The sequence below is a fragment of the Salminus brasiliensis genome, chromosome 5 (genome assembly GCF_030463535.1).
Source record: "Salminus brasiliensis chromosome 5, fSalBra1.hap2, whole genome shotgun sequence".
NCBI lineage: Eukaryota > Metazoa > Chordata > Actinopteri > Characiformes > Bryconidae > Salminus > Salminus brasiliensis.
Window position 1 is genome coordinate 44,491,203 of NC_132882.1, and position 24,187 is coordinate 44,515,389.

General features: G+C 46.7%; 1 protein-coding gene across 1 annotated transcript in view; it reads right to left on the bottom strand.

The window, feature by feature from the left end:
- ephb6 (eph receptor B6) overlaps positions 1–24,075 on the bottom strand; it is a 61,973-nt gene extending 37,898 nt beyond the window's left edge. Inside the window, exons 1-3 of the mRNA XM_072680574.1 lie at positions 23,851–24,075; positions 5,511–5,575; positions 1,095–1,367 (exon numbers count right to left, since the gene is read on the bottom strand). Of these exons, the coding sequence (XP_072536675.1) occupies positions 1,095–1,367; positions 5,511–5,575; positions 23,851–23,908 (396 nt within the window). The 5' untranslated portion in view covers positions 23,909–24,075. The remainder of the gene's footprint in view (positions 1–1,094; positions 1,368–5,510; positions 5,576–23,850) is intronic.
- Positions 24,076–24,187: the final 112 nt, after the last annotated feature.

A 24,187-nucleotide genomic window follows, 5' to 3' on the forward strand; every position in this document is an offset into this window, starting at 1 on the left:
ATGTGTCCACAACTTAATTATCTCATTCCCACGTCTTACTAAGATGTGTCCACTACTTAATTATCTCATTCCCACATCTTACTAAGATGTGTCCACTACTTAATTATCTCATTCCCACATCTTACTAAGATGTGTCCACTACTTAATTAATCTTGTTCCCACATCTTACTAGGTCATGGCCACAACATAAGGATCTTTTCCCATGACTTAATTATCTTGCTCCCACGCCTTACTAAGTTGTGGCCACTACTTAGTTATCTCGTTCCCACATCTTACTAAGATGTGTCCACTACTTAATTATCTCATTCCCACATCTTACTAAGATGTGTCCACTACTTAATTAATCTTGTTCCCACATCTTACTAGGTCATGGCCACAACATAAGGATCTTGTTCCCATGACTTAATTATCTTGCTCCCACGCCTTACTAAGTTGTGGCCACTACTTAGTTATCTCGTTCCTGCGCCTTCTAAGTCGTGGCCACAACAGTTCTGTGTCGGATGTCACCACCTGTCCTCCACAGCTTCCAGTTCCTGGAAGACCTGTGCCCTGGTGGTTCTTGGGTTGTTCCTGACCATCCCAACCACCGTCCAAACACTGCAGTTGTTTAGAAATGGCTCAGAAAGACCTAGAATCTACAGTCGTTCCTCTCAGATCTGCACTGAGCTCTATCCAGTCACATTTCTGCCTTATCATCCACCTCTAACATCATGCAGATGCCCACCAGCAAAACATCTGTGAAGCTGAGCTTTACTTTCCACTGTAAATGTCTGTGATGTCTGTGAACTCCTCTGCAAACCTCACACTTTTCTCTCTGTAGTTTTGAAGCCTGACTGCAGTGTAATGGAAACTCCTGCAGTATACAGTGCAGACCATGGAGGTTAGATTTCTTTCCACATAACATAACTCCCATGGATTACACCATTATTCTTGGCAGGACTTTACTCAGGGAGAGGCTGTGGCAAGACAGAAGACTGCCAGAGTGTGTATCAGTGTGTGGGTGTGGAGCACACGTTGCCAAAAACAAAAAAGTACTGTTCATACTTGTCGATTTATTGGTACAGGGGAGGTAAATGTCTTAGGGCTCCTCTCACCTCGGCGGCCCAGGTTCTCTCCAGCTCTCTCTGGGAGTCGGCCTGCTTGTAGTAGAGGGTCAGCGTCTCGCGGCAAGTGGGCGAGGGCGAGCGCAGGCTGGAGCAGTCACGGACTGAAAATCGCAACGTCACGAAGATCCGTGGGGCGGCCTGGCGTAACAGGAAGGGCGTGGCCAACCAGTTGTCCTGGGCACGGGTGTTCTGATTGACGTTGCAAACCTCAAAGGTCCGGATCAGTCTTCCCTTATCGTCCAGTACGCTCACTTCATCCCACTAAAAGCAAGGAGGGAAGAGAAATGAAGGGTGCGTTATTGGGTGCGTAGTTACTGTTGTGCGGTTGGTGTATGTAGTGGATAACAACACCACCTTCCTTGTGGCAGACTCCATTTAATTAACTAGAAAAGTAGAAGATGGTTGCCAGACGGTTGCTACGGTGTCTCAGATGATTGCTGTGGTGCTGCTAAGTGGTTGCTAGAGAACTGTTACAGGGGTGCTAGATGGTTGTTATGGTGTTTTGCGAAGTGGTTGCTATGTTATCACAGGTAGTTGCTATGACGTGTGGCTATAGCAGTGTCCCAGATGGTAGCCCTATGGTGTTGTTTAACTGGTTGCTTGATGGTTGATATAGTGTTAGTGGTAGGCTGTTGCCATGGTATTCCAGGTGGAAGGGTTGGTATAGGGTTGCTAAGTGGCTGGCATGGTGTTGTTAGGTTGTGTTAATGCTAGATGTCGTTGCTTGGTGGTTGCTATAGTATCCAAGATGGTATCATTGTGGTGTTCTTTAGTGGTCGCTAGGTTTTTGACATAGTGTTGCTTGGTTGTTCTCAGGGTACTACAGGTGGTAGCTATGGGGTTGCTAAGTGGCTAATATGCTGATGCTAGATTGTTGCTATGTTGCTGCTAGATGGTTTCTACAGTATCCCAGATGACATCCCTAAGTGCTAGTGTTGCAAGGTTGTTAAAAGTATATTTTTAAAAGTGGTTGCTATGGCATGTGAGGTGGTTGCTGTTTTGTTGTCATGGTACTACAGGTAGTAGTTATGGGGTTGCTAAGTGGTCACTATAGTACTCCAGATGCAAGGTGGTTAAAAGTGGCTGCTAGGGTGTCGCTTGGTGGTTGCTATAATTTCATTGTCATGCTATTTCAGGTGGTTACTATGAGGTGGATAACTAGTTGGTATAGTGATGCTAGATTGTTGCTATGTTGTTGCTAGGTGGTTGCTATAGCATCCCAGATGCTATGCCTTTGCTAGTGATGGAAGATTAAGGTTAAACATCGTATGTTAGAGTTGCTAGGGTGTGGCTACGTGGTTGCTATAATATCCCAGGTGGTTGCTAGGGTGTGTGAGACGGTGGCTAGGGTGTTGCCTGGTGCTTGCTGGGGTTGTTTCTGGGGAGTGTTCCTAGTGTATTTGTATGAAAAGCTGCATATAAGTCCAGTCGTACGGTCAGACCCAAAAATCCGGAGTGGGAACAGAGCCGATGTCTGGAAAACTGGGATGAGCTCGCTGGAAAAAAATCAGAGAGCTGCGCACTGCAAGCGCAATGCGAGGATGAGAGGACTCCCAGAGAGAGGAGGAGAAGCTGTTGCAGGCTGGGTGTCTGCCTGTCTCGGTATGATCTTACAGCATTGTGAAAAATATGACATTTGCCATGTTCCTCCACCGTCGTCATGAAGAGACACGGCAGACCGGAGTGGAGGAGTGAGTCCACCCCGGCCCAATCGCTGATGTGATGTAATTTGAGCTGAAAATTCCAGAAATACACTCAATCTACGCACTAAAACGCACTCACACACACACTTACACACACACACACACACTTGCACGAAGGTGGGGAACCACTGCCACGCTAACAGAGAAAGAGAAAGGGATGCTGGCTCCGGAGCGTGACTGATTAAAATTAGAGGACAATGAACTGTGAGCTGGAAATGGACGAATGGGATAGACAGGAGGACAGAGGGAGGATCACGGACCAGACAATAGGCGAGAAAAGGGAATCTGCATCTATTAAAGAACCTCTGAATTAATTGGGATTTATTATACTGGTATTTACTAATATTCTAATAATGCTAATGCTGCATTCGATCCACAGGACTGGACCGGAATCTGGCTAACCCTAGCCGACCAGGGGGAGAACTGTTTGTAGAAGGGCTGCCTCAGGTATTTATGCTAGGCTAAAAGCTAACCCTAGCCGACCAGGGGAAGAACTGTTTGTAGAAGGGCTGCCTCAGGTATTTATGCTAGGCTAAAAGCTAATCCTAGCCGACCAGGGGAAGAACTGTTTGTAGAAGGGCTGCCTCAGGTATTTATGCTAGGCTAAAAGCTAATCCTAGCCGACCAGGGGAAGAACTGTTTGTAGAAGGGCTGCCTCAGGTATTTATGCTAGGCTAAAAGCTAACCCTAGCCAAGCAGGGGAAGAACTGTTTGTAGAAGGGCTGTTTGTAGAAGGGCTGCCTCGGGTATTTATGCTAGGCTAAAAGCTAATCCTAGCCGACCATGGGAAGAACTGTTTGTAGAAGGGCTGCCTCGGGTATTTATGCTAGGCTAAAAGCTAATCCTAGCCGACCATGGGAAGAACTGTTTGTAGAAGGGCTGCCTCGGGTATTTATGCTAGGCTAAAAGCTAACCCTAGCCGACCAGGGGGAGAACTGTTTGTAGAAGGACTGCCTCGGGTATTTATGCTAGGCTAAAAGCTAATCCTAGCCGACCAGGGGAAGAACTGTTTGTAGAAGGGCTGCCTCAGCTATTTAAGCTAGGCTAAAAGCTAACCCTAGCCGACCAGGGGAAGAACTGTTTGTAAAAGGGCTGCCTCAGGTATTTATGCTAGGCTAAAAGCTAACCCTAGCCAACCAGGGGAAGAACTGTTTGTAAAAGGGCTGCCTCGGGTATTTATGCTAGGCTAAAATTTAACCCTAGCCAACCGTAGGAAGCACCACTCGGAGAAGGGCCGCCACTGGCATCCTTGTTAAGCAACAAGCTAACCCTAGCTGACCGAGGGCCACTGTGAGTATCTGTGCTAGGCTAATAGTGTTTTCATCTCTGTTAAACATCATCTGATACTTTGTAAAATACTGTGAAACTGTGATACCCAGCAGTATTGCTAAAACCCCTGCTAATGCTAATCCAGACAGACAGGGAGAGAGAGAGATGTAGTCACAGAGAGAGAGAGAGAGAGAGAAAAGTAGCTGAGTCTCCTCTTGACGCTTTTGTCTCTCAGTAGGTCAGAGGCATCGAGTTGCTTCAGGCCAGAAGATAAAGCAGATCAGCGAGAGAGAGAGAGAGAGAGAGAGAGAGAGAGACTGAGGAGACAGTGAGGAGACACTGAGGAGACAGAGAGGAGACACTGAGGAGACAGAGAGGAGACACTGAGGAGACAGTGAGGAGACACTGAGGAGACACTGAGGAAGGGTTAATAATGAACTCTGGTCTCTCTGTCTTTCCTCCTCTGTTCTCTCGGAGCCCCGGGTCACATAAGCATACAAGAGTCACAATGTGAACTGTCAGCAAGGATGAAAACCGCCTTTCGGGCTCACACATATAAAGATAAATATATGGACAAAAGTATTGGGACACCTCTTCATTGTTTCTTCTGAAATCAAGGGTATTAAAGAGCTGATCCTGCATTGTTGGAGTAACTGTCTCTACTGTCCAGTGAGGAAGACTTTCTACTAGATTTTGGAGGAGCATGGCTGAGGAGCGTTAGTGAGGTCAGAATGTTGGATGTGATACCACCTCCCCACTTTATCCCCAACTCTCCAACTCATCCCAAAAGTACTGGATGGAGCTCCACCATCCATCATTCCAGAGAACACAGTTCTTCCACTGCTCCACAGCTCAAAGCTAGGGAGGGCTTATATGTATTGTGAGGTAATTAATATAACTCTTTTGGAGGACAGTCAATTGTTTGGATTTATCGATTGAACGATTAATCCATTATTGGCCAAAATAATTGACAGATTAATCGGTAGAAAAACAGTTTTCTCAAAATGGAAAGAATTTTAAATGCCTCATTTAGAAAAAAATAATCATTTAGATTCATTGATTGAGCGATTAATCACCCAAATAATCGTAAACCTTTATTTACAGTCGTCTCTAAATAAAAGTAATTTGAAATGCTTCATTTATTTGTAAAAAGAAAATGAATCGTTTCGATTATTCGATTAATCGGCAAAATTATTCGATTAATCGATCAAAAAATGGTTGTTAGTGGCAGATCTAGTTGGCTGACCGGTGGTGCTGCATGTGCAGCAGTTCACCCTTCCAGTGTCGGGAGCATTGCTTGTGATGGGGGAGAGCAATAACGAGTGGGTGGGTAATTGGCTAAAATCTAAAACTGGGGAGGAAAATTGGGTCAGAATTAAATAAAATAACATTAAATAAATAAATAAATAAAATTGGAGATTTGGAGACTCACCCCATTGTCAGGATATGTTGTCCAGCCAAGTTCTGAGGTGGACTCGGTCGTGTCCATCAGCATTACTGTTAGAGGGACAGACAGACAGAGAGTGTGATGTATATCACTTACACACTTTAAAAAGTGAGTTCATCTTTACACAGCCCACCAGCTCTCAGTATTATCACACACTCCCAGGGAAGACCATCAGAGAGAGAGAGAGAGAGAGAGAGAGAGAGGGAGTGCTAGTGTTAAGTACGGAACCTGTCGCGCTGTTTACAAATGAATAATTCCTGAAATTTCCTTAATCAAATTTTTATGTTTCATGTTTATTTAATAAACGCTATTTTTCCACATGAGGGGGTAAGCAGTCGCTTTTCTGCAGCAGGCTAGAAACGGCCCAGGACACGTAATACTCCCCTCCTAATGACCACTGTCTGAGAAAAGTCCTGCTGAGGGAGTTCACTGGTTAATTAATCGACTATTTGTCAAAATAATCGGCAGATTAATCGGTAGATTAATCGGTAGAAAAACAGCCGTTAGTAGCAGCCTGGTGACGTTAATTGAGATGGAGAGGGAAATGGGCGGGACTGTTTGCTCCTTGAAACATACGGAGAAGGGGCGGAGCTACACGTCATCCTGCAACCAGCCAGCAGAGGCCCTAGACCTGCGGTGGCTTCCCGTCTGAGAATCGCTGCGCTGTCCGAGCTCAAGGTCGCTGGTTTTAGCGGAAACTTAGCGGTTAGCATACACAAACACACACACACTGGTTCAGAGTTATGTATTAATGAACGAAAACACTTAAAACACACGCTGACACACTTTCAGACCGGATCACACACACACACACACACTCCAGTGTTTTTAATTCTGCCCAATTCCTTCAACTGCCCTTAAAACCAGTTCAATTGTAATTCCCTGGCTTAATGCTAAAGCCACCCCCCATCTCTCTCTCGCACACTCGCGCACTCTCTCTCTCGTAAAGAGCTTTTTTTTAGATTATGTTTACAGATGGGCCTCCCACAAATCTCTCTCTCTCTCTATGAGTGTGTGCCCATTGCTCCTTCCCTGTTCCTCCTCCAGAAGTTAGACGGACATCTCGGACACCGGGAGGCTGCTGGAGATATTATCTGGAGCCGATTACCAGCTTTAGGGTTTTTTTTTTCCCCGGAGCTTAAAAAGCATCACTTAAAAGAGGACAGTTTTGTAAGGCTGTGTTTGCCAGTGTCAGGATTTACAAGATTACGGGCCTGACATCACGCACCACCGGATCCAAACAGGACAAAGAGCCTGTCCGCTGCAGCCTGTCCCTTTATTAGATCAGCCTATTTCGAGCGCACACTCTGACTCGCACTATTATGATATACACCGTCATATCAGAACATTATCACCACCTACCTAACAGTGGGAGTGACCAGCCTTGGCTGGACGTCGTGCTCTGGGCTGTATTTGGTGATGGAGGGGGTTTGTTACACAGCCTATGAAGTTAGTGGTCTCCAAGATGCTGACCGGTGTGCTCGCTTACTTATACAAGCAACAAAACCCTGTCCATTGGCATCTGTGCCGCCCGGGCCGAGCTCACTCCTAACCAGGGGTGGTCATAATGTTCTGAGACGGCGGATGGCGGTGTAGACATGGGCTGTAGTTATTTCCTGCACTGTCACAGCACCCACTTAGCAACGCCATGACAGCCACCTGGGATGCTATAGAGACCACCTATCAACACCATAATGACCACCTGTGATAGCATAGCAATAGCATAGCATAGTGACCACCTGTAATACCACAACAACCACATAAGCAACTACTAAACAACTTTGCTGCAACCACCTAGCAACACCAAAGCAACCACCTGTGATACCATAGCATAACTAAACGACTTCACAGCATCCAGTTAGAAACACTATGGCTGCCACCTCAGCAACACCATTGCTTGGGATGCTATAGAAACCACCTAGCAACACGAAAGCAACCACCTGTGATACCATAGCAAGCATGCAGCAACCACTAAGCAACTTCCTTGCAACCACCTACCTTCAACAGCAAAGAAACCACCTGTAATACTATAGTAACCATGTAGCAATCACCAGACAACTTTCTTGCAACCAGATAGCAACACCAAAGCAACCACCGGTGATACCATAGCAACCACATAGCTAAGCATCCAGCAAAAATAGTTTCATATAGCAACTACTAGGCAACTTTATTGCAACCAACAAGCAACACCATAGCAACCACTAAACAACTTCACTGCAACCAGCTAGCAACACCAACGCAACCACCAGCGATACCATAGCAACCACATAGCAACCACTTGACAACTATATAGCAACCAGCTAGCAACACCAAAGCAACCAGCGGTGATACCATAGTAATCACGTAGCAACCACAATACCACTTTATTGCAACCACTGGTGATACCATAGCAACCACGTAGCAACCACCAAACAACTTCACTGCAACCACCTAGCAACACCATAGCAACCACATAGTGAAGCATCTATTAAAAATAGTTTCACCCTGTTAACCACGCAGCAACAGCGCAGCATCGCTCTACCCCCCTATATCGTCCCCGTTCATCAGTGGAAGCACAACCACGATTTGACCACCGCTGACCAGACATCGCTTGGATGCGGGCCCATTCTCAGCACAGCAGTGACACTCACACGGTACATGGTAGAGTGTGTGCCGCTGAGTGATAGCCATATCACATACAGCAGCACTGCTGGGTTTGTGCACGCTCACTGGACACTCATCAGAACCCCCCGTCCTCTCGTAGCTCCATCTTGCTGGTGTACAGTTAGAGAGTGGAGCCCATCTGTTGATGCACAGTTTGTGTTAGCCGTCCTCTAACCCTTCATCTGTGGTCAGTTTCTGACCGGAGAGCTGCTCTTTTTTCATTGCCAATGACAACGAGATGAAAAAAAGAGCAATATTTAACCAATTTCAAAGCTTTCAAAAAACGCTCTGGGTGCGTCCCCATTGCGTACTAAATACTAACACTAACTAGTAACTACTAACTAGTGTTTGAGTATGTAGTGAGTAGTATCGATAAAAAGGCTCAGCATCGATACAAATTGAGTTTACTCAAATATCCACGGCACAAACTCCGAACCGGTCAGCCTTTGAGTGTGGTTATGATGGGCACAATTATCCCACAATGCAATGCAAAACAGAAAGGGAGGAGCTTCTCATGTCATGTACAAATGTACGGATATCCATGCAAGTGCAGCAGCAGCAGCGGCTGGAGAACTTGCAGTGACGTATGTTGGCATAGCAACGCTTCATCACTTCCTGTTAGTACAAAACCAGTTAGCATGCTAATATTGAGTGTGCTAGCCTGCCAAACCCGCACTATTAACATAAGCATATAGCATTTACCCTATAGTCTTAGTGTGTAGTATGCAATTGGGACACAGCCTCTGACCCCTCGTACCTTGGCCTAACAATCAGCAGCATTGGGCTGAGTTTTTAAAGAACGTTATTAAGGAACGGCAGTTATTAGCAGAATGGAGGCGGTCAAGTTGAGGTCTGGAAGACCTCAGGAAAACGTCCTGAGAGAACTGCTCATAGGATTCAGAACCCCTGTTGGACTGCAAGAGGCCTTCAGGAAGATTGGACAGACTCTGGAGTGGTGGTGCACTGTTCTACTGTGCAGCGACTCCTGGCCTAATTCCTGCGTTCTCACCACTATGTTCACCGACAGACGTGTTCAGAGGAACATCTCAAAGAAGAACTAGAGAACTCTGAGTGACCCAGCAGTCTAAAGCGCTACGAGTCGTCAGAGAGAGCACAATTGTCCATACTCTCTCCGGGTGGGTAGATGGCGCTGTCTCTCCCCTCATCACTCTTAAAGCATTATGGGCAGCATTATGGGTCTGTGAGCTGGTGCGGTGGAGCCGATGCCGCATCGGCAGCAGTTTGAAAAGAGGCGATGGGTGCGATCGGCTGCATTGCTACGAACAGGTGGGTTAACTGGCAGCACTGATTTGGGAGAAAATGGGGGAAGGGTAAACCAAATACATACAAATACATCAAAGCTCCACACCAACCTTCAAAAATATCCAAAACAACCAAACTCTCTGCTGGGAGGACCTCATTTTCCTGCATCCTGACCCCATTCCTTGTAGCATAATAACACACCTATTCTCTTTGTCCATATAATTAAGTCAAATATGATTATGGCTTAAAATAAACCATGCTTCACATCAAAGAGCCCACTGGCATGCATAATTCCACTGCATATATATAATATGTGTGTGTGTGTTTGTGTGTTTGTGTGTGTGTGTGTGTGGGTGTGTGGGTGGGGCATATCTGGCTGTTGATTTATAAATCCATTTGAAGCCATTTCCAAATTCAGATTTCCCTGAAATCCCATGTTAGAGAATTAGACTCCACCGTCGACCCAGAAGACCTTCAGATACTGGCTTTAGCGACGGTGAAGATCAGCTCACCAGCGTTTAAGATAATCTCCAAAATGAGAACTGAGGGATTACCTCAGGTCCCGGCCTTTGCTTCGTCATTTGCTTTGATGTCTGGATACAAATGTATCACTGCGGAATACGGCAGGACTGGGCCTATTCCCATCATTTGCGGATAAGAAGAACGTTGGAGGGGCAGGATGTTCTCTGCTGTGGCGACGGGATTCCCAGGAAAGCTGTCCCACTATATGGATACAGCAAAAAGTATTTGGACACCTGCTCACCTGCAACGTTCCTTCCGAAATCAAGGGTATTAAAAAAGTCGCTAGCTACTGTCCAGGAAAGAAGGCCTCGACCTCATCCCATCATCATTCCACACTTGCACATCTGTGTCAGCAGTGAGTGCAACATCAAGTGGTTGTATACATTCATTAGAAGGGGTGTCCACAAATATTTGGACAAGTAGTGTAGGTGCGCCGTGAACTGCCCCAGCTCCTGAACCCAGCCGGTGCGGTCCGGTCTGTGTCAGGGATGTGGAGGAGGAGCGCATGTGAAGTTCTCCTGAAAAAGCCGCCATCCCCGTCCCCGTCCCCGTCCCCGTCCTCGTCCCCGTCCCATCCTCACTCAGGAGGAGCGCCGAGCAAAGTTTCAGCGCTGATGGAGGCCAAAATCGCTGTGTAGGCGAAAAGCCCACCTAAGTGCAACAGTAATGCATCGCGCTGACAGGTCATTCTTAAGGTTCTGATGCACACACACACACACACACACACACACACACACACACATATACACACTATTCTTTCGCTCCCTCTCTCTGTCCCCCTCTTTGAGTGTGTATTATTAAACAGTAAAGTGACAGAAGGCCACTGTCAAAGCTTAAACACAGCTACACCCAGCTCCATTATTGATGGGTGAGAGAGAGCGGGCGAGAGAGTCACTGTTTGTTTAGAAAGCTGTGACACTCGGATGACGGGAAGGAGAGAGAGAGTGAGACGCACACACACACACACACACACACACACACACACACACACTGATTTCAGTCTTCGTTATGTGGGCGCTAATAGCAGTGTGAATTAAAGTGGATTTGCTGTTTTCTCGGAGTGGTCCCCACTTCCAGGCAGTTGCTAGGCTGTTTTTCTGCTAAGTGGTTGCTATGGCCTTGTGAGGTTGTTGCTATGATATCCTTAGGTGGTTGCTATGGGGTTGGGAGTTTGTTGCTAGGTGGTTGCTATGGAGTTGCTAGGTTCTATGGAGTTGTTTAGTGGTTACTAGACAGTTGGTATGGTCGCATGGTGGGTGGTTACTATGGTATTGTGTTGTGGTTGGTATGGCGTTGCTAGGTGCTTGCTATGGCATCCCAGGTAGCTCCTGTGATGGTTGCTTGCTGTTGTCTCCCAGGATGTTGCTAAGTGGTTGATAGGTGCTTGCTATAGTGTGGCTAGATAGTTACTATGGAGTTGCTTAATGGTTGTTGGGTGGTTGCTAGACAGCTGATGTGGTCTCTCATATGATTGTTATGGTTTCCTTTGTGGTATATATAGTGATTGCTAAGTGGACACTAGGGTGTTGTCAGTGGTATATGGTATCCCAGGTGGTTGCTATGGGGTTGCTTGGTAGGTACTAGGTGGTTGCTATGGTGTTGTGTTGTGGTTGGTATGGCGTGGTATTTCTAGGTGCTTGCTACGGCATCCCATGTAGCTCCTGTGGTGGTTGCTTGCTGTGGCCTCCCAGGTTGTTGCTAAGTGGTTGATAGGTGTTTGCTGTAGTGTTGCTTTGGTGGTTACTATGGAGTCGCTTGGGTTGCTGGGGTGTTGCTGGGTGCTTGCTAGACAGCTGACGTGGTCTCCTGGATGATGGTTATGGGTTCTCTGGTGGTTGCCTGTGGTTTGCACTGTAGTTCGTAGTCGGTTGCTATAGCAATTGCTAAGTGGTCGCTAGGGTGTTGCTTGGCAGTTACATAGTTGAACGCAATCAAATCCACACGGCAAAGAGGCCATTACTGCAGCAAAGACAAACTGAAGGATGAGTCTCTACAAGCTTATAGTGTCTCATCATATAGTGCAGAGGTCCCCCCCTCCCTTTCCCTCTCTCTCTCTCTCTCTCTGTTTCCCTGTCTCTCTCAGTGTCTCTCGGCCTCTCTCGCTCTGCAGGGCGTTGATGGTGTGAAGGGCTGTCCTACATTAGTGCCCCTCCGTCTCGCTTGGCGTCGGCACTGTGTTCACTCGAGTGCTCGAGAAGCGTGCTTACGGAAGGCTAATGTTTTCTGCCATCTATAAAGAGTGTGTGTGTGTGTGTGTGTGTGTGTGTGTGAGTGTGTGTGTGTGTGTGTGTGTGTGTGTGGCATTTCCCTTGGCTTTCAGAAGTGTTAACCCGCTTTGCTTCAGTTCATGCTTGATTACGCTGTCCTGCTCCAGACAGGGTTATAAGGTTAACAGTGCTGTTATGGTGGCCAGCCGCACATATTACACTAATAGTGCTACACACACTCTAACACACACACACACACACACTCTAACACACACACACACACTCTAACACACACACACCTTGCTATAAGTCTTAGTCTTAGCTTGTCCTAGATGAAAAAACATACCCCGTACTGGACCAGCTGGACCCGTCAAACCCTAAAACCCCAAAGCCACCACCCTCGTGTCCCCAACACAGCACTGACCCGCTGAGGCATGGACGCCGCAAGACCTCTGAAGACCAAGTCCTGTAAGGTGTGAAGTGGGCGGGGCCTCCATGAGCATCAGCGAGGCCTTGGGTGCCCCCCATGACCCCTGTCGCTGCTTCACCGCTTATCCTTCCTTGGAGCACATTTGGTAGGTACTGACCACTGCATACCGGACCGAACACCCCACAGGACCTGCCTGATGTTCTGGAGATGTTCTGACCTAGTCGTCTGGAACGTCACAGTTCGGTTCTCGTGCCTCGTGGACTTTGCTGCGTGATGTATCCCACCACGTTCCCTATACACCTCAGAACACACAGCGGTGGTGGTAGGTGCACTGGCGGCTTTGGATAGTAAATAAAGATGCTATGCTATTTGGACAAAAGTATTGGGACACCTGCTCATTGTCCACAGTTTCTTCTTACCCCTGCTTTTGTTGAAGTAACTGTCTCTACCGTCCAGGGAGCAGAGCACTGCTGTGAGGATCTGATTGCATTCAGCATTCAGGATGATGATCACCACCCAACCACTGAATCCCCGACCGACGTCGCACAACTGGTGCACCCCAACCCTGATACACACACTGACGCACACTGAAAGTGGCCTGAACTACAAATGAGCTACTGTGTGAGCTGCACTTGATTAGGCCATGTCTGTGCGAGTGAGCGAGACAGAGCGAGAGAGAGAGAGAGAGAGAGAGAGAGAGAGAGAGAGAGAGAGAGAGAGAGAGAGATGGTCATGGCTTCTCTTTAATATGCTCCAGATGTCACTATCTACAGCCGGTCACCCCAGGACATACACACACACACACACACACACAGACACAGAGCTCCTCATTACCACCAGCCCACAGAGAGAGATGGAAAGGAATAGTGAGAGAGAGAGAGAGAGAGAGAGAGAGAGAGCAGGATTAACACAATTCCAGAAACAAGCGAGTGCACAGAACAGAATGTTCCGCAAAAAGCTCGTAACTGACGTTGGACTTGGTCGGAATTCTGCCTTTTTGGCTTTCTGCTCTGATCCAGTGTGTCCTGTCATGAGCACACAGACCACGCCATCGGCAGTAGCAGTGCTAGCTGCCTAAAACTGGATCAAGCATAGCCTCCGAATCCAGTCCTGGCGGAGGGATACGTGCAGGGTGTGGCGCGGCTAAAAATAGTTCCCCAGAGAAAAGGCACTGTCTCCTCTTCAGATTTGGTGGGTGGTTTCTAGACGGTTGATGTGGTTTCCCCTGTGGTAGCAATAGGATTGCTAAGTGGTCACTAGGGTGTTGCCTGTGGTGTATGGTACCCCAGTTGCTATGGGGTTGCTTGGTAGTTGCTAAGTGGTTGCTATGGTGTTGTGTTGTGGTTGGTATGGTGTGGTATGGTATTTCCAAAGGTGTTGCTAGTGGTGTATGGTATCCCAGGTGGTTGCAATGGGGTTGCTTGGTAGTTGCTAAGTGGTTGCTATGGTGTTGTGTTGTGGTTGGTATGGTGTGGTATTTCTAGGTGCTTGCTTTGGCACTAGGGTGTTGCCAGTGGTGTATGGTATCCCAGGTGGTTGCTATGGGGTTGCTTGGTAGTTGCTTGGTAGTTGCTAAGTGGTTGCTATGGTGTTGTGTTGTGGTTGGTATGGTGTGGTATTTCTAGGTGCTTGCTTTGGCACTAGGGTGTTGCCAGTGGTTTATGGTACCCCAGGTGGTTGCTATGGGGTTGCATGATAGTTGCTAAGTGGTTGGTATGGTGTGGTATTTCTATGTTTGCTATGGCACTAGGGTGTTGCCAGTGGTGTATGGTATCCCAGGTGGTTGCTTGGTAGTTGCTATGGTGTTGTGTTGTGTTTGGTATGGTATGGTATTTCTAGGTGCTTGCTATGGCACTAGGGTGTTGCCAGTGGTGCATGGTATCCCAGGTGGTTGCTTTGGGGTTGCTTGGTAGTTGCTAGGTGGTTGCTAAGGTGTTGTGATTGCTATGGTGTAGTATTTCTAGGTGCTTGCTATGGCATCATAAGTAGCTTTTGTGGTGGTTGCTGTGGCCTCCCAGGATGTTGCTAAGTGGTTGATAGGTGTTTGCTGTAGTGTCGCTTTGGTGGTTACTTTGGAGTTGCTTAGTGGTTGCTGGGGTGTTGCTAGAAGCTTGATAGGAAGTTTATGTGGTCTCCTGGATGGTGGTTATGGGTTCCCTGGTGGTTGCCATGGGTTTGCTACAATGCCACAGGTGGTTGCTATGCTACGACTTGCTTAGCATTACTGTCTCGTCTTCAGCACTGCATACGACACTCAGAACACACATGGTGGTGGTAGCGTCACTGACGGGTTTGGATGGTTAGGAAATATGGCTATGCTTATGCCGTTGTCATGGCGACGCCTGCCTCCGGATAATAAATGTGGCGTTTTTTGGACCTGGTTTGGATTCCCAGTGGCACGGAGATGCAACCCTAATGCTAACGGAGTGCCCAGCTCACAGGCCTGTAGGAGGGCTGTCCGGTCAGCTGCAGTTCTAGACCGTCTCAGCTGTAGGGGGACCAGGTTGGAGCCAGATGGGACCACTTCCGTAGCAATGTTCATAAGGGTCTGTTTTTTTTATGGTTACAAAACAGACACTAGGAGAGCCAGCGCAATGCGGCAGCCGGGTTCGTGAAGATGTACTCATCGGTTTAAAAGGGCTCGTGTCGTAGTCTCCGTTTGCCATGTTTGGACATAGCATGTGTGGAAACAGGCTCTTATAACTTCTGATCTTATTTATGTGACTGTGCCTTTAAGACTGGTATATGCAAATGACCACTGTTCTGATTGGCTGTGTTGTATTGTGTCTTTTTCAAAAAGCAGACTGAAGCACTGCTTTATAACACTATTGTAGCGTTAGCATCGTTATCGCAGCACTAGCATCGCTATCACAGCAGTAGCATCACTATCACAACGTTAGCATTGCTATTGCACTGTTGGCAGCAGCCTCCCCATTGTTGAAGTGCTACTGCCGATTCTGTGCATCCAATGGTTCTCCAGCTTGCCTATCAAAGCGCTAACATCGTTATTGCAGCGTTTCCATCACTATTGCAGCGTTTGTGTTACTATTGCAGCATTAACAGCGATATTGCAGCGTTATCATCGCTATTACAGCGTTAACATCTCTATTGCAGTGTTACCAGCACTATCACAGCATTTTCATTGCTCCCGCAGTGTTTGCATTGCTATTGCAGCGCTAGCATCACTATCCCAGCGCTTGCGTTGTTCACGCAGTGTTTGCATCGCTATTGCAGCGTTAGCATCGCTCTCGAAGTGTTTACATCACTATCCCAGTGTTTGCATTGCTCTCGTAGCCTTTGCTTTGCTCTTGCAGTGTTTGCATCGCTATCGCAGTGTTTGCATCGTTATCAGAGCTTTAGCATCACTATCCCAGCGTTTGCATTGCTCTCATAGCCTTTGCATCGCTATTGCAGTGTTTGCATCGCTATCGCAGCATTAGCATCGCTATCGCAGAGTTTGCATTGCTCTCGTAGCGTTTGCATTGCTCTCGTAGCGTTTGCATCGCTATTGCAGTGTTAGCCTCGCTGTTGAAGCGCTTGCATCGCTATCGCAGCGTTAGCATTGCCATCGCAGAGTTAGCATTGCTCTCGCTACGTTATCATCTATTCTTGCCTCAGAAAGGCAATGATTTCAAGTTGACGTTACTTCCCACATATGGGTGGGGGTGGGCTGGGCTGGGGGTGCACACTTATAACTGTGTGTTCATACTACCTCAAACTCAAGTCTTCAGAAATCTACCATCACATCCTACAAATTCCCTTTTTGTGGACCTAACAGAGGAGGTCTCCACCACCTTTAGCTGAGCTTTATTTCAGATGTTTCCATCTAGGCCTTGTTGTCACAAAGGCACTGGCCTCCCTTGATCCCCCCTTGGAAACCGCCGCTGTATCAAATATGCCTGTTTGAGCAGTTTCCTGGCACTGCAGACACGAATCCACTCAAAACGGCCCGTGTGAATGCAGAGCAGTCCTGGTATCTGCCGAAGATGAGGCTCCAGCATGGCCTTGGTATTGTGAGCCCAGTGGAATTATTGCAGGCATTCGGACTCGTCGCGATCTTGGATCATTTTCCGCAGCATTTTTGCTGAAGCACGAAAGTCCTGCCATCCGCTGAAAGAATGGAGGCCACATGAGGCTGCTGAACACGTTCAGTCGTAAGAGCGTGACAGCCACTTGTCCCTGAAGTGCAGCGAAGCACGAGCTCCTCACACGAGCACATGCATAGGAAATGCGACCCTTGGAGACGGCATTAAGGCGAGGAGGGGGGGGGGGTCGCATGGGAACTCGTGAGGAGGCCATCTTGGTGCTCTTTGTTAGTTTGGCGGGTGGGCTTGCTTCCTTCGCTCGGGCCTGACTAGGCTGGAGAGCTAGTTCTGGAGGCGTTGGCTGCAGTGTGGGTTGATTATGAACAGACATGAGTGCTTCAGCCGGGCCCTGGCCTGATGTTACAGCAAATTTAGGTAGTAGATCAGGCTAAACGTTAGCGTGATGATTCGATGAGTCACAAAATTCAGAATTTGATTCAATGGTGTCCTGATCTGATTCTTTTTTCCTCTGGAGGGGAGGAGGAATGAAGCCTACACTGAAAAGAACACCCTGCCTCTGGCACTGGAAACTTGCAGCGCGTGGAGGCCAGGATGGATCCAATCAAGGATCAGGAAAACCTTCGCTGTTAAAAGTAGAAGTTCCTCAAGGAACATTTAGGGGTTCTTCAATTTAAAATTGTGGAAGAAGCTCTTAAGGTGCTTCAAGGAACCTTTTTCTTCTAAAAACCTTTCCATGAAGGTTCCTCCAAAACCTCCAAAGCCTTTTGTGAGGAAGCTGAAGCTTGGGTGGCATTGGGCCTTGCAACAGGACAATGACCCTAACCATTAGTAATATCCCCCAACAAAACAGAAGGCTTTTCTTCCTTATATTTTTCTTCTATATTTTCTCTCCAATTTGGACCGCTGTAGCTTAGCTACTATTTTCAAGCTAAGCTACAGTGGGATCAGCTAATAGCTTATATTTTAGGGGACGGCGTGATTCCTAGTGGCAGAAGCCTGGCAAACTCATCAGGGATGCCAGAGTCTGTTATTGTAAGAAATGAAAATATCTACTACAGATCTGTATTAGGTGGAAGTTCCTGGGCCTTGGCCATTTACAGAGCTTAGTCTCAGCACGCTAACAGTCCGGATGACTCACAGCACAAGGCCACGAGGCGGTAACCATGGCACATACACATGTAAACACACCCAAAACATAAACCCAAAGCAATAACAGACCATTCATATACATCATTCATCCAGGAGCAGCTTTAGACCTGAGGTTCCAGGACGTCCCGTGTTTGTCTACGTGGTTTAGAGTTAGCAAGAGTTAGCTGTTTGTAGCGAAAGTTGTAGCTAGCTCTAACTAACCCGAGGCAGCTACCTAAATTATTGATTAACTGGCCCATTATTAAAACTCATGGTGCTGCTTTTGATGAGATATGCTAACTAATCCAACAACGAGGGCTCGGGAAAGCGCTATGAGCTGCCGACTAGCCAAGCTACCACAGCAATAACTAGCATAGACGAAGGCAGGACGACCACCGGATGCTAGCAGACTGATTAAAAAACCAGCAGACTTCGAGGACGCTAGGGACACACGTGTTGTGGTGGACTCACTTCGCTAAAAGGACTTTGGTGTTATGCTAGTGTAACAAGCTAGTGAGTCTACGGCTAAAGTCTCCAGACTTCGGCGCGGGGCTCCTGAGCGCCAGGGTTCAAGTGTCCCTCATTTGTTCCCTCCCTCACAAGGCTTTTATTCTGCGGCACGGCCGTGGGCGGCGGACGCTCTTCACCGAGCCAGGCTTTTAAAACCGCTCTGCCGTCTTTCAGCTACAAACACCCTGCTGTGTGTATTCACACGCCCGGCTCCAATCACGCCTTTCTCTGAAGCACGTGCACACACACACACACACACACTCACACACACACTCACACACACTCACTCACTCACAGTCAGTACTCTGTACTGTCCCGAGGCGTGGGTCAAGCGGCTGGCTAATTAAAAGTCAAAGAGAGCAGCTAGGCAGTGGGTCCAGGCCTCGGGCGAGTGACCTGACGGTGTTGATCCTACGCTAGCCGCGCTGCGCCCTGGCAGGGAAAGCTAGCCCGCTAGCCCGCCGAGTGTTGGAACAGGGCGAGTGTGAGTCAGGTAGGCTATGAGACGGCCAGCGCGGATTCATCGCGCTGAACGGCGATGATTGGCCAGAGTCCAGTTTAGGCCGCTTAGACCGCTTTCCCGAATGCTAGCGATAGCGTATCCACGCTATGTGGACAGAAGTATTGGGACACCTGCTCATGGTATTAAAAAAGAGTTGATACTTCCTGCTTTTGTGGGAGTTGCTGTCTCTGCTGTCCAGGGAAGAAGGCCTTCCACTCAATCAAATCCCCTACATTGCTGTGAGGATTTGATTGCACTCAGCGTCAAGAGCTATTGTTAGTATTGGAGAGTTGGATGGAGCACCACACCTCAGTTCTGCTGTCAGTTCATACCCGTCTAGCCCACGCCTGGCATTAGGTGGCATGGGTCATATTTGCAGGTGATCCTATTCTATTGGCAGTGCCTCTCTACAGAGACAAGACAAAGCTGTGTCAACAATGGGTGCGACCTAAAGTAGCTGAATGCATTCACTGAAAGGGGTGTCCATAAATATTTGGACATACAGTGTACATAGAGTGTGATCTGCTGCCTGGTTAACGAGCTGCATGAGCCTCGTAGCTCCAGACAGCGGACGTGTCTCGGCTGATCAGCTGCATATTTGCAGGACAGGCCGTCATGCTAAACGATGGCATGGGGGCGGGGCTTCATTCACCTTCATCTTCATAATGGCACTGAGCATTCCTGTAGATGCTACAGTACCTAACATTACATTCCTCCAGAGGAGAGTCAGTACAAGTGGTGGTGGTGGTCTCTGTGTGTGTGTGTGTGTGTGTGTGTGTCTAGAGTGATTAAATGTTTGGCAGCTATGACAGAGACAGAGAGATGTGTGCTATTGGGTTAATACAGCATTAGCGCAGTATGAATCAACAGAGCACAAGTCACTGGGGCAGCCCTCTCTCGCGTGCTCTCTCTCTCTCTCGCCCTCTCTCTCGCGCTCTCTCTCTCTCTAAATACCAGCTGTTCCACACGCCTGTCACTTGGGTTCGATCAGCTCAAACCCAGACCAGGATGTATATCAGCCCCTACATTAAAACCGCCACCCGGACTCCATGAGGCCTCTGGAGGTGTCCTGCAGTATATTTGGCACCAAGACGTTCCTGTAAACTGTAAGGTGGGCGGAGCCTCCGTGAGCATCAACGAGGCCTAAGATGCCCATGACCCTGTCGCTGGTTCACCGATCCCGGAAACCCCCCACAAGACCTGCCTGATGACCCAGTCATTGTCTAGAACATCACAGTTTGGTTCTGGTCTCAGATTCTTACGCTTGCAATTGTCCAAACTTATGAGACAATCTACAATCTAGGAGCGTCTGTAACGCTTGATGAATATATTTAATCATTTTTCATTAGTACATGAACCGTTTCTGACAGTTGTGCGACCAAATAAAACAAATAAAGTCATTTTTTATCAATAATATTAAATAAATTAATTAATTAATATTTTTTAACCCGTTTTCTCCCCAATTTAGATCGTCAATTAATGAGGGCACACACACACACCCCTTCCGACATGAGCGCAGCCAGCCACACCTCTTCTTACCTTACCACCCCGTCACAGTTGTTTAGTAATACACAAAAATATATAATATTTTTTTATTATTTATATATTATTATATATTTTCTTATTTATATATTTTATATTTTTATATCATATTTATATAATATTTTTGCTCTATTAATGCAAAGAAAAGGACATTTTAAATCGATTAGCATGTGAGCTAGGCCGGGAACTTGAGCCCATGAAGAACCGGAGCCATTTTAGGATGGGATTTACCACCCCGTCACGTTTCATTGTGACAATGGTTCTCAAGTCTGAATAAAAAGGACAATATTAATAAGGAATTTACAGTCATTGGGAATTATGTTTGCAGAACGATATTTAATATAGTTGTGAATTGTAAAAACTGCAACGTGGAAACGGAAGCCATATCGAAGGATGACTCAGACGCGTTGATGCTAACTCTTGCGCTACAGTGGGGGCTCGCCATTCCAAAATTCAGAACAGCCTTCGCCGCTGACCACACTGGCCGGCACCACCGTGACTCACTACGCAGGGCAGCAAACAAAGCCACGGCGCGCGAGAGAGAAAGAGAGCGAGAGTGAGGGGTGTAAAGAGTGTATGAGGGGACAGACAGCTGTACAGTAGAGCTGAAGGGGGCAATGGGGTCACCTCTAACAGTCATAATATCATCATAAAAGGGCATAAAGGAGGGCAGACAGAAGGGGGTCACGAGGGTTAGCGCCAGACAAAGGTTACACAACTTATTATGCACCCCTCCTCCAGCCCCCTTTCTCCACGCTTTTGTTAGCAGTGACGATAGCTTGGCAGCACGGAGCTCAATGCACCACAACAACTCCAACACACACACACACACACACACACACACACTCGCTCAGACGCAGGGCATGCTTATGTAAAGTGACCATCATTGATTGTAACACACACACACACACACACACACACAATGTCTGGAGTGAAGGCAAAGTGAAGGCATTTTTGAACTGAAAAAGGGGTTCTTCCACACTTTTGTATTTTAGTGCTATCTAGAACCTCTAAAAAAGAACCATAATCTACAATATAGATACTAGTACGAGGAGGGTAAGGTATAGTAGAAGCAGTAAACCATTCAACTGCTTCTTTGAGTTGCTGTGGTTCTGTGTGGAACCCTTGTTAAAGAACCCTTGAAGAACCTTTACACAGGAAAAAATGGTTCTATGTAGGACTGGAAAAGAGGTCCTTTGACTTTGTAATAATAGCTGAACCCTTTTAGGAGCCTTTTGAACATACAGAGAACCGAGGAAGCATTTCAATGGTTTCTTGAGTTGTCATGGTTTCATATAGAACCCCTGCCTTTATTGAAGGACAGGTGTAGAAGATAAAGGTTCTATGGAGAACAATGATGTTTAGAGAACCATTTGAATGTTTAGAACTAAAAACATTTGGATGGCATGAGAATGAGTCAGTGGTGTCAGTAGTTTTACGGTCAGTAGTTTTACGGTCAGTGGTGTTGCAGTCAGTAGTTTTATGGTCAGTAGTTTTGTGGTCAGTGGTTGTTACCATCAGTAATTTTATGGTCAGTAGTTTTATGGTCAGTAATTTTATGGTCAGTGGTGTTGCAGTCAGTGGTTTTATGGTCAGTAATTTTATGGTCAGTGGTGTTGCAGTCAGTGGTTTGACAGTCAGTGATGTTGCAGACAGTAGTTTTAGGGTCAGTAGTTTTATGGTTAGTGGTGTTGCAGTCAGTAGTTTTATGGTCAGTAGTTTTGTGGTCAGTGGTTGTTGCCATCAGTAATTTTACGGTCAGTAGTTTTATGGTCAATAATTTTATGGTCAGTGGTGTTGCAGTCAGTAGTTTTATGGTCAGTAATTTTATGGTCAGTGGTGTTGCAGTCAGTGGTTTGACAGTCAGTGATGTTGCATACAGTAGTTTTAGGGTCAGTAGTTTTATGGTCAGTGGTGTTGCAGTCAGTAGTTTTACGGTCAGTAGTTTTATGGTCAATAATTGTATGGTCAGTGGTGTTGCAGTCAGTGGTTTTACAGTCAGTAGTTTGACAGTGATGTTGCAGACAATAGTTTTACGGTCAGTGGTGTTGCAGTCAGTAGTTTTATGGTCAGTAATTTTATGGTCAGTGGTGTTGCAGTCAGTGGTTTTACAGTCAGTGGTGTTACAGTCAGTAGTTTGACAGTCAGTGATGTTGCAGACAGTAGTTTTAGGGTCAGTAGTTTTATGGTCAGTGGTGTTGCAGTCAGTAATTTTATGGTCAGTAGTTTTGTGGTCAATAATTTTATGGTCAGTGGTGTTGCAGTCAGTAGTTTTATGGTCAGTAATTTTATGGTCAGTGGTGTTGCAGTCAGTGGTTTTACAGTCAGTAGTTTGACAGTCAGTGATGTTGCAGAAAGTAGTTTTACGGTCAGTGGTGTTGCAGTCAGCAGTTTTACAGTTAGTATTTTACAGTTAGTAGTTTTACAGTCAGTAGTTTTACAGTCAGTGGTGTTACAGTTAGGGGTGTTGCAGTCAGCAGTTTTATGGTCAGTGGTGTCATGCTTAGTGGTGTTATGGGCAGTGGTGTTGCGGTCAGTAGTGTTACTGTCAGTAGTGGTACGTTCAGTAGTTTTACAGTCAGTTGTGTTACAGTCAGTGGTTTCACGGTCAGATATAATACAGATTATATAAATATAGACAATAAATAATGTGATAAAGATGTAGACAGTATGTATATAAAATAGAAAGTAATATTTACGAGGTTGTACAATTATTATACGACTATTTCACATATTGTCCACATTTCTTTAAGGAAGTTATTTTATAATATACCAATAGAGCTGATCAAAGCTAAAATATCATTTAAAAAATATAATATATACAAATAAAAAAGATAATTATAATAAAGGCTGAATAAACATGTTGTATTCATATATAAAAAAGACCTCATTATAAATATTACATTTATTGACCCGGGTTTAAATGGCAATTGCACCAATTCCTCATTTGCGATCAACACATTCGGAGTGGGACTATTTTGCCGTACTACGCCCCTGCATGCACCTCTCCGCACTGCGCGTGTTCAAAAATAGAAATAGAGAAGTTTAGACCCAAACCCATCTCAGAACTCTGGTAGAACAGTGTCTCGGGCATCAGGCAGCGTCTTCATCACCATTAGGTGAAGAACTTTCTGTGAGGAGCTTTTATTATTAGAGCTTCAGACGTCCGGTTCCATTCATCACCACTGTGACCCGTTCTGACTGGGCACGTTTCTGCGGAACGGAGCGCTCGAGATCAAACCCAGTGTGGAGGACCTCGCTCACATCGCAGGCAGTGAATTACACAGGGGGTTTGTAAGACTGGTGGATTTCCCCTTTAAGGTGCCTTCATTTGCCTAGGCCTCATTCAACTCCATCAAAACTCCACTCACATGCACGCTGATAGTGGGTGTAGAGAGTAAGGTGGAGGTTTGCAGTATGCATGCCCCTTAACACGTGTACACACACTTAACACACCAGTGCCACCAGACTCTCTCAAACTCCTACACACACACACACACACACAGAGAGAGAAGCCTGAGTAGTTTCTGACCTTCTTCAGCTGAGCCGGGCTGGAGCCAGAGGAGGAGAGAGAGGAGGATTCTCCACATTTCTGTCAGTACAGTCCACCACCAGAGTGAGGAGAGGAAGAAGCCATGAGCGAGAGAGAGAGAGAGAGAGTGACAGAGACACAGTGAGAGAGAGAGAGTGAGAGTGAGAGAGATAGGGAAACAGTGAGCGGGAAGAGAGGCAGATAGAGAGAAACTGAGAAACTGAGTGAGAGAGAGACACACAGAGAGAGACAGAGAGAGAGAGAGAGGAGGGGAATGGGAGGAGGAGTCTGCCTGAGCTTTTTTATTTCAGATTAGAGAGAGAGAGTGAGAGAGAAG